Source organism: Talaromyces rugulosus, chromosome V, assembly GCF_013368755.1.
Source record: "Talaromyces rugulosus chromosome V, complete sequence".
Classification (NCBI taxonomy): Eukaryota; Fungi; Ascomycota; class Eurotiomycetes; order Eurotiales; family Trichocomaceae; genus Talaromyces; species Talaromyces rugulosus.
The window spans coordinates 3,650,088-3,661,385 of record NC_049565.1 but is presented as its reverse complement, the minus strand read 5'-3'; the positions used below and the strand labels follow the sequence as shown (position 1 = coordinate 3,661,385).

Below are 11,298 nucleotides of genomic sequence, written 5' to 3'. Positions count from 1 at the left end.
CCTTGCAACTGTGTCAGCACGGCCCAGGACGTTCGGCCTAGGGGCAACATTAAAAAGATGATATTGCCATGAGTAGTTTGCTTGCAGCTTTCGGGCTTCTACCGTCTCTTTCACCAAAAGACCAGGAGGATAGTCATGCAACGAATATTCATGATAAGCCGTAATTTCTCGTTTAAGTCGAGTTTTGTCACAGTGTTTTCTTTGACTCGCACACCAAACCTCGAATCAAGATCATACACTTCCCTGAAGAAAACTCCATCTTTCTCGATATGGCCAGGTATCAGGTGGAAGGACTTTTGCTCTGTTGGGGCCAATGAAGGGTTCAAAAGAGAAGTACAACAGATTGACAAGCCGAATCAGTTTGTTGGCTGAGCTGAGCATTTGTTGTTTCCACGGTTACTTGGAGTATTTTCGAGAAAGCAGGTCCCGCTTCCAATGAGAATAGCGTCTGTAGATGATGACTGCTGAATGTATTAACCAGTATTGAATCCCATGTTGAACGACCGCCAGCAAAAACCATCCCCGGATTGGCATGAAAGATTGAAGCACCACTTGGAAGAAAGCATGTTTTGTCCATTAGGCGAAACATGGAACTTTTTGTGCCAAGTGTCCGTAAGATGGTGATCTGGGCAGTCTCATAATTTGCATTATCCAATTTTTGATACAGATATCTCCCAATTTTGGCATCGATGACTTCTACGCTGAGACACAGCACCCACTCTGCAACCGCGGCAAGCCAGGCACAATCTGCACCGCCAACAAATGTCGCACAACGAAGGGTCCCGTTTGCAACGTCCGCTAAAATAGACAGTGCCTCGCTCAGGGCATGAGGAGAAAGAAGTAGCCCCTCTCAGCTTCCAGATTTCTCCACCTTCAGGGTCATACCAAAGTCGATAAAATCCATCAACCATGTTTGGAAACTCAGAAGGTGACAGTACTCCAGAGCAGATGTCTACCAAGGCCGACCATTGTTGAATTGATGGACTCAGGTTAGATGGTGCTGCTAGCAATTTAGTCATTGCACGCAATACCTGAGCACAATAAAATTTGTCATAGGACACTGACAGGCAGCTACAGAGCGTAACACAAGCTGCTCCTTGCTCGGACTCCACTAACGACCTCAGCACATGCTTGATACCAAATCCAAACCAAAGTATATTTCCGTACGAGGAAATACATTTGAGTTTCGTGAGCGTCGTCAGAAGTCTTTGCTGAGTCTCGGGGGGCCAACGGGAAAGGTGAGCATATTGCTTGTCCGATGGCAATTGTGAGAGGCTCAACACCAGCACGGGCTAGTCTCGATAATATCTCCACGGATAAAGTAATAGTGGACCGGGATAACTGGGTCCAGTCAACGGTTCCCTGTTGCGAAAACGAAGGTGGCCCAGATTGGCTTTAATCCCAGTGCCGCTGTGCAAAGTATACTGGCTTTGTGTAGCAAACAGGTCGTTACGTATTGTTTGTTGTAACTGAGTGAAACTTAAGTAAGAGATAAAGAAGAGAAAAAATTGTTGTGAGTCTCTGAGAGAAATAAGATTCTACCTTCAGGGTGGCCATCTTGCATCTCACAGCCTTGTGCTACATACACTGCACGGCCTCACTTGAGCCTGACCCAAGACCAAGGTGTGCCTTAGGACGGCGCGGTATATGAGTCCTATTTACCTATGACAAATACTCTTAGTACAAAACATCATACCTTATTTTTCTATACTTGATTCTGATATTCTGCACTATATAATTGCTCGTACTATAATGTTGTAAGACCTGGTGGTGATGTTTATGTTGTTTGCATCTGTCGGTTACAAAATATGTGACACTCTTGGCATAGTTTTTCGCAAAAATTATTAACATCCACTTTTTTTAAAATATACATTTTTTCATATTTAACTATAATTATTCTATTTAACTTATATTATTTTATATTAAATTTAAAAAATATTAACTTTTTTTTAAATCTTTGAATTTACGTATTAAATTTTAAAATAAATAAAATTTAATATATCTTATTTTAATGCTTTTATTTTAAAATAAGATAATAAAAAATAAGAAAGATATAAAGATTTAAAGATTTAAAGTTAAAAAAAATATCTAATAAAAAAAGTGGATGTCGATAATTTTTGTCTAAAAAACTGCACTAAGAGTGCCACATATTTTGCAACCGACAGATTCGCTTTACCCCACCACCTCATCTACACGACCCACCTTATTAACTATTAACTAGTTATGTACACCATAACCTAAATAACACCCTAACGAACGTATGGATCCATCTGGATATCAGTCAGGTCAGCACTCGTTGACCCATACGCCACGTTGCCAAAGAAAAAGTTGCCTCCACCGAAAATGCCTGGAAGGTCCTCAAGTCTTCTGGTGCTCACAATGCACAAGATTCTGGTGTGAAGACTGTTGGACAAACATTGATGCCCATGAGCCTTTGGAGGAGCAATTACCTGGAATGCAAGATCACAGAAAGATAGCTCCTTATCGCAGCCCCGGAAGGCGAAGTATTCTTGATTCCAAAGCAGCTGTTACGGGCTAGGTCCCGTCTTACTGGCCTTATGTAGGTCCAGGAATTGAGTAGATTCGAACGTGAGAAAGAGAAGGAAAAGGTTCGCAGGGGTTCGCATTGTCGAATGTCGATACAGGCGAGTGTGGGTCCCGGGGGCGCCCTAGCGAATCTGGTGTAGCGTCAGGGGGTTCTTCTATGGCGAACCAGGTGCGGACCAGGTGCGGTTATTCTACGAGAGCGAAGCCTGAGTATCCCAGGGGCTAAGACCCTAACATTACTCCCCCCCTTCGGCAAGGGCGTTGTGGTGTTGGAGCCAGTGGTCGAGTGCTTCGGTGTCTTCCATGGACCGGGCAGGTTCCCATATAGGTCGCGCATATCCGGTCCAACGGACAAGGTATTGCTTCATATGTCCGCGGCCCCGACGTATGGTCCGTTCGTCGAGTATGCTATCGACTAGGTACTCTTCATTGCCTTCTACTAGGTGCGCTGGTGGCTGGTAATCGTGTCGGGTCTGTGAAGGGAGCGGACGTGTGCCCGCAGGGCGGAGGAGCGTCGTATGAAAAACATCATGAATAGTTCCGGGGACATCGAGTCGGTACGCATGGGATCCCACTTTCTCTAGTATAGTATATTTCGCATGTCGGGCGTCCAGCTTCTTCGAAGGTCGTTCGGTCCGAATGTTCCGAAGGTCTAACCATACCTTCTGTCCTACTTTATACTCCAGAGGAGTCTCTCGGCGACGGTTCGCACTATCTTCCATTCGCTGCTGCGCTGAGACAAGCTCAGTCTGCGCTATATCAAAGGCCTGCCGTAGCTTAGTAACTATATCGTTTGCACGTTCGGCGGCGGGTCTTTGCTGCTCAGATGTGGGGATAGCTTCATCTAACTGGAGTGGTTCGACGTTGTATCCATGGGTCAGGAAGAAGGGGCTGATACCAGTTGCAGTAGCGTCGCGCCCGTTTATTGCGAGTTGCGCAATTGCGGTTAGTGGGCTCCAGTCGGTTTGGAGGTAGGTACAGAAGTTCCGCAGGTATTCTTCCACCACAGAGTTAGCACGTTCCGTCTGTCCATCAGTTTGGGGGTGATGCGCGGTTGACAATCGTCTCATGATCTTTAGACGTTCGCACACGCCTTTCCAAAGGTCATTAACAAATTGCGTGCCCCGATCCGATATAATGCTGCTAGGCGGCCCATGTTCGCGTATGAATCGGTCAACGAACTTCGATATCACTGTCTCAGTATCTATGTGTTTGCATGGTACCAATATAATCCCTTTTCCCAGTCGGTCAACGATTACCATGAGATTCGTATTCCCGTCGGACATTGGGAGTTTCTCTATAAAATCCATACTAATATCTCGCCACATTCGCGAGGGAACAGGGAGCGGTTTTAATAACCCTTGTCGGCGTTGTCTCCATACGGTGTTCGCACCACATTTGTCGCAGTTATTCACGAACCTTCGGACATCCTCAGATAGGTTCGGCCAATATAGTTGTCGGGCCACGATGGCATAGGTCATGTTTCGGCCTGGGTGTCCGGTGAGATAGGAGTCGTGCGTATCTTGTATAATACGAGTGCGGAGTGGTTCGCTGTTTGGTACCCATTGTCGGTTTCGAAATAGTAACCGGTCCGCTGCATCGATCGTGCATTCGGATACCATGGTGCGAAGTTGTAGGTCTTGAGGGAACCGCGGGAGCTTCTGGCGTACGGCCTCTTTGATTCGTTCATAATTCTTATCCTCGGCTTCGGCTAGTCGCCACTGTTCTCCAATTGACGTTAAGTGCTCTATGTGGGTAGCGTGGACATGGGGTTCAGGTGCGGTGTTCGATAAGCGACCCTGGGGAGGTTGTTCTGGATAGTCTCTCCGTACCTTGTTAGGGTTGATAAGACGCTTATTTCGGTATGCTAGGCGTTCATCGTCAATCCCATCGGGCATATCTTGCGAGCGTCGCGATAGTGCATCAGGTCTGGCAGCTAGTCGCCCTGGCCGGTATTGGAGCTTATAGTTGAAGCGTGAGAGTATACCGGCCCATCTCATTTGCCTTTCATTCAACCGTCGGAGCTGCATGAAGTATTTAAGATTCCGGTGGTCGGTCAGGATAGTAAACTCCTTAGTGCCAATTAGTTCAGGTTCCCATTGCTTCAGACACGCTATTATCGCCAATAGCTCCTTATCGTGGATCTCGTAATTGCACTCCGCGGGCGTGCACTTTCGGGAGAAGTAGGCGCAGGTTCGTAGGAGTCCTTTGTTATCGTACTGTGATAATGTCCCCCCTACGACATATCCCGAAGAGTCGGCTTCCACGATTGTATCCTGCTCGGGGTCGAATTGCACTAGTATTGGGTCGCTCACAAACATTTGCTTTAGTTGTTCGAAGGCTTCATTGGCGGCCTTGGTCCAAACGAAGGTAGTTCCCTTTTTAGTCAGTTCTGTCAGCGGACGGATTATGTCGGAATACCCTCGGATAAACTGTCGGTAGAAATTTGCGAACCCTAGGAACGATCGCACGTCTTTCACACACGTTGGGGCTTTCCATTCCAAAATGGCAGAGACTTTCGCGGGGTCCATTCGGATCCCTTTTCCAGCTTCTAATATGAATCCGAGGTATTTTGTTGTCTGCACCTCGAACTCGCATTTATTGATATCTAGCTGTAGTCCCGCAGTGCGCAGGCGTTCTAGCACCCTCATTACCTGTTTCCGATGGTGCGCGCGGCTGCCTTCCGTAAAGATAAGCACGTCGTCCAGATAGGCAGATACAAAGTCGTCCAGGAACTCGCGAAGGGTCCAATTGATGTATCGTTGAAACGTGCTCGGCGCATTGGTAAGGCCGAAAGGTGTTACTAACCATTCATAGAGTCCAAACCTGGTTCGGAAAGCTGTCTTCCACTCGTCTCCTTCGGCGATGCGTATCTTATGGAAGGCCGCTGTAACGTCAAGCTTTGTAAACCATCGGGCTTTAGATATTCGTTGTAGGGTCTCATGTATTAACGGTAGTGGATATCGGTCCCTTTTTGTCATAGCGTTGAGCGCCCGATAATCGACGCAGAAGCGCAGTCCTCCTCCGGGTTTCCTTACAAACAGTACCGGCGCTGCAGCGGGCGAGTTGCTCACACGTATGAAGTCCTTCGACAGTAAGTCGTGGAGAGTTTTCCGTAGGACCAGCAGTTCTTCCCGTGACATGTTATAGAGAGGGCCCCATGGTATCTCTGGCTTGCGCCCCTTCGCGTCGGCGTCAATTAGTTCAATCTGATGGTCGATATTCGGACGTGACGGTGGTAGCTTGTCAGCTTCCTTCGGGTCAAATAGTTCCAGGAACTCGTGGTAATGCTTAGGTAGCTTGTTCCCTGGGTCTGTCTGTGGTTTCGGGGCCAGAGCTTTCTCAATATCCCGCATGGAGACTGCAAATATGTCGACCTCCTTTTTCCTGCTTCGCATCCTTTTCAAAGCGTTCACCGCAGCTGCACCGATCTGTCGGGGGGCGTACTCAGGTCGTAACAGGTTCTTTTTATCGACGGATATTCCGTTCCCGAATTCCAGTCGGCCTCCAGCGGCGTCAATTCTTACATGTTGGTGTTCCATCCATGGGAGACCCAATATCATATCGTATTCGCACTTCGGAACCACATAGAAGTAGGCTTTCTCCTGTATATTTCCCCCGATATCTAATGTCACGCATGCAATTTCTTTGATGTATTGAGGTGCCGAACCATCATATCCCTTAATAGGTCGAGGTTTAATAGCGCTACAATTCAGCTTTTTCTTTCGAGCGAAGGTCTCTTTGATGATCCCATAGGTGAGGCACCCACTATCAATTAAAGCATTGGCATTGGTTCTACGGTCTAACCATGCGTCTATATTGAATGGGGGTCCGTCAAACCTTCCAACCATCTTCTTAAAATTCTCGAAGTCACGAGCTGTTTTGCATTTTGGCTCCTGCGGGCGACTTTGCGCAGGAGCTACTCTTTTGACTCTGATGTGCTATCTGAGCCTGTATCAGATTCGGTTTCATTCTCCTTTACTCCGGTGTTGGATATTCTCGTGAACGTATCGTGTTTCTTCTTGCCACGGTTCCTCGGAGATGGCGCCCGACGGAGCGGCGCAGGCTCGGGGCAGTATTGGGCAATATGACCCGGTTTTCCGCATCGAAAACAGTTGTCCGTTCTGACAGTATTAATTGGCAGGCCCGCAGGTGTCCAGTCCATGACTTGGGGCTGTCCTCTGTCGGGGGAGGTTCCTTTTGTGAGCGGACGGGAAGTGTTCCGCTTGTATCGGGACTGGATGTTGTCAATCCTTTTCAGCTCTTCAAGGTCGTTCGCTACTCGGTGTAAGCGTTCGCAGAAAGCTTCGTACTGCTTCGGCATGTCGCTCCCGACAGTCGCACGCCTCATTTCTTGGTTAATCGCGGTTTTCAGTCGTGAGATTTTTACGTCGTCGGTCCATGATTGACCTCCTGCAAGAAGTAATATCCGTTCAAATTCGCTGATAAAGTCCTGGAAAGGGGTGCGCCCCTGTCGTATACGGTTAAGTTCAAGGTTCGCCTTCTCCACAAGTTGATGATCTTCGAACAGCACGTTAAGGTGCGCAAAGAAAGCTTCTAGTGTAGCGGGGGTGACCGTATTTACGTTCCCATGAAGCCGCATCCAGGGGTAGACCTTCGTCTGGGCCTTTCCTGCCAACCGTCCATAGGCGTACCACAGTTGCTCGTACGGTCCTCCGATCGCTGGTGCATCGACCGTCAATTTTGCATATAGGATTGCCACGAACTGCATATATCGTGAACGATCAGAGTCGTCATATTTATCGGGATGGTCAAGGGAGTGGCGCGGTTTGTTCGCACTGTACATAGGGGTTACCGATGGTGTGGCATCAGTAGGGACCTCGGGCATAGGTGGTTCGGTCGTATTGTTAACTTGTCCTTCGACATGCGATAGGCGAGCGGACATATTCGTCAGAAGGAGTTCCATTCGTTGCATTTGTTCCAATAACAGCTGGTTCGGTTCCAAAGGTATGCCCCTTCGGTCCGGGCCGTCCCTCGGTGGGCTATTCGTCATAATGGGGAAATTTCTCAATGCTCAACTCGGTCGTCGAGGAGCGGCGATATAATAATTCAATCCTCCGAATGAGGAGAGTTGGTACGGTTCTCAGGGGCTCGACTCGAACGAACGAGGAGCGATCGTATAGCTCAACCCTTCGGGTGAGGGGAGTGGCGCGTTCTCGACCCTTTAAATAGGGGAGGGGGGCGAGACGTTCGAATCTAATGTTACGGGCTAGGTCCCGTCTTACTGGCCTTATGTAGGTCCAGGAATTGAGTAGATTCGAACGTGAGAAAGAGAAGGAAAAGGTTCGCAGGGGTTCGCATTGTCGAATGTCGATACAGGCGAGTGTGGGTCCCGGGGGCGCCCTAGCGAATCTGGTGTAGCGTCAGGGGGTTCTTCTATGGCGAACCAGGTGCGGACCAGGTGCGGTTATTCTACGAGAGCGAAGCCTGAGTATCCCAGGGGCTAAGACCCTAACAGAGAGCGAGAGGGGGAAGGATAGCGGGCAGGGGCGGCCCGCTATTGTAGGCAACGCCCAAACGTTAGTGGCCATAAGGAGGGGGTAGTGGTTGCCACCCACTATAAGCCCCCGAATCGTCCTGCGCATATAAGCGGCATGGGGTGAGGAAAGTGCAAGATACCTTGAAAGCCTGGATCCAATGGGGGTAGAGGCACCGGCTTATGGGGGGCAACCCCTATAAGCAGGCCTAATCCACACGAATCGCTGTCTGTCATAGCCTAGGGCTCGGTATAGACGTTAAATTTGATTAAATAATAATAATAATAATATTAGAAAAATATTAAGACTTTATTAAATTATTTATAAAAAAAGAATATTGATTATTATAATATAAAAGAAAATATAAAGTAGAGATATCTTTTAAAGTAGGAGTATAGATACTATAAATTAAATAATAGTAAATCTTATAAAATAAACTCTAAACTATTAAGAAATTTATTAAGAAATTTTTAGTAGCTAGTTATATTAAAGAATTAAAAGTAAAAGCTTTTATATAAATAATATTTATATTAAAATGTGATAGATTATTATAAATAATTATTAACTACTAAAAATTAAATAATATAACTAAAAATAATATAAATAAAATACTATACCAGGAATAGAAAAAAGATTTATTATAAGATGTAAAAATTATGATAATATTTAATATTAAATAGAGATACTATAATCTATAAATAAAAAATAATAATATCTAGAAAATAGTATTTTTTATAGATTTGGGACTGTATAAATAGTTAGTAGTGTCTATAGGACTTAAATAGCTATTAATAGAATTTATAAGATTTATAATCTATATTTTATAAGAATACTTTAATCTCTTTATTATAATATATTTTAATGATATTATAGTCTATTCAAAAGACTTAAAGGAATATAATAACTATATATAACTAGTTATAATAAAACTTATAGAAGTAGAATTGACTTTTAAAATTAAAAAATATAAATTTAATACTATATAAGTTAACTATCTAGAAATAATATATATAATAAATAAACTAGAAATATTAAAAGAAAAATTAGATATTATTCTTGAATAGCTAGTTTTAATAAATATTTATAATATATAATTCTTTCTTGGAGCCAGTAGATATATTTAATAATATCTTAAGAAATATTTAGATATTATAATATCAATGATAAAATTGTTGAAAAAAAATGAACTATTTAATTAGATAGTAAGAAAATAATGATCTTTTAAAAATATTAAAAAACTTGTTAAAAATATACTAATCTTATAACTATTTAACCTAGAATTATAAAGTATTCTATAAATAAATATATTTAGATATACTCTTAGAGTAATTTATAAATAAATTAATAAAAAAAGAGAAATATAGATTATTATATTCTATTTAAGAAAGTTTATATTGGCAGAAGTTAACTATAATATTTATAATTAAAAATTACTTATGATAGTTTAAGTATTTTGATAATAGTGATACTATTTTTAAGGAATAAAATATAAAGTAATTATTAAAAGTAATTATTATAACTTGAAATACTTTATAATAATAAAAGAATTATTTAAAAGATAAATATAATAGGCTGAAAAATTAGTTAAATTTAATTATAGAATTAAATATATTCTAGGAAAGTAAAATATAGCTGTAGATATATTAAGTAGATAATTAGATTACATGATTAAGATAGAACCTTCTAAGATAAATATTCTATAAGAAGAATTAGGAGTTCTATACTATAATTATAATATAATTATTATGACTGTAATAAGAGTTATTAATAATAACCTATTTTATAAACGACTATATTAAGAAATAAATAAAGATTAAAAAATCTAAAAAGAATTATAAGCTGGATAAGTAACAAAAGATATTCAGAAAGATTTAATAATATAGAATAGAATAATTAGAGTATTATAGAATATAACTATAAAAGTTATTTAGTATTACTATAATCCTCTAATAAAAAGATACCAAGGAGTTAAAAGAATAATTAAAATAATTATTTAAATATTTTACTTTTTTTATATCTAAAAAAGGGTTGAAAATTATATTAGAAACTGTGATGAATATAATAAAAATAAAGTAGTATATTATAAACTTTTTAAAAAAATATAAATATTAGAAGTACTAGAAGAAGTATAAAAAAGTATTATTATTAATTTTATCTAAAGACTATTATAGTCTAAGGATCTAGTAACAGGAGTTATCTATATTAATATTATAATAATAGTTAATTAACTTATAAAATATATTATCTTAGAATCAATACTAAAAAATATAATAATAGAATAATATATAAAACTTATATTATAAAAAATTTTTATATAAACTAGATTATTAAATAAACTTATTATGGATTAAGATAAATTATTTATATCTAAATATTAATAGATAATTATAAAAGTATATAGAATGTATTATAAGTTATTAATTATAAATTATTAATAGACTAATAGTTAGTCTAAAAAAATAATTTAAATAGTTAAATAATATTTTTGATATTATTAAGATTAAGAATAAGATAATTAGATAAAATTATTACTATTAGTATAATTTATATTAAATAATACAGAAAATGCTATGATAAAATAAGTTCTATATTTTATGAATTTTAGATAATATCTAAGAATAATATGGTCTAAAATACTATAAGAAGGAATATCTAAAGCTATAATAATATAAATTAAGAAACTATAGATACTTTATTAGATAATATCAAAAGACATTAAATAGGCTAAAAACTAAATAAAAATCTATTATAATAAAAAGCGCAAAGACGCACTAATTCTTAAAAAAGAAGAGAAAATTTACTTATTATAATAAATAATTAGATAAAAAAAATTTAATATTCTAAGTAAGAGACTAAGTAATAAACTTAATATTATTAAATATAAAATTTTTATAATTTAAAAAAAACTTATTAATAATAATTATAAATTTTAACTATTAGTAAAAATAAAAGTGTATCTAGTATTTATTTATTTATTTATTTATTTAATCAAATTTAACGTCTATACCGAGCCCTAGGCTATGACAGACAGCGATTCGTGTGGATTAGGCCTGCTTATAGGGGTTGCCCCCTATAAACCGGTGCCTCTACCCCCATTGGATCCATGCTTTCAAGGTATCTTGCACTTTCCTCGCCCCAAGCCACTTATATGCGCAGGACGATTCGGGGGCTTATAGTGGGTGGCAACCACTACCCCCTCCTTATGGCCACTAACGTTTGGGCGTTGCCTACAATAGCGGGCCGCCCCTGCCCG

The 11,298-nt window shown here is 40.4% G+C and overlaps 1 protein-coding gene across 1 annotated transcript; it reads right to left on the bottom strand.

Moving 5' to 3' along the window:
• Positions 1 to 6,466: 6,466 nt before the first annotated feature.
• Positions 6,467 to 7,483, bottom strand: TRUGW13939_09764 (uncharacterized protein; the record flags this gene model as incomplete). The annotated part of the gene is made up of 1 exon (XM_035492884.1): positions 6,467 to 7,483. The coding sequence occupies one exon, from the start codon at positions 7,481 to 7,483 to the stop codon at positions 6,467 to 6,469; it is 1,017 nt and encodes a 338-aa protein (XP_035348777.1).
• Positions 7,484 to 11,298: the final 3,815 nt, after the last annotated feature.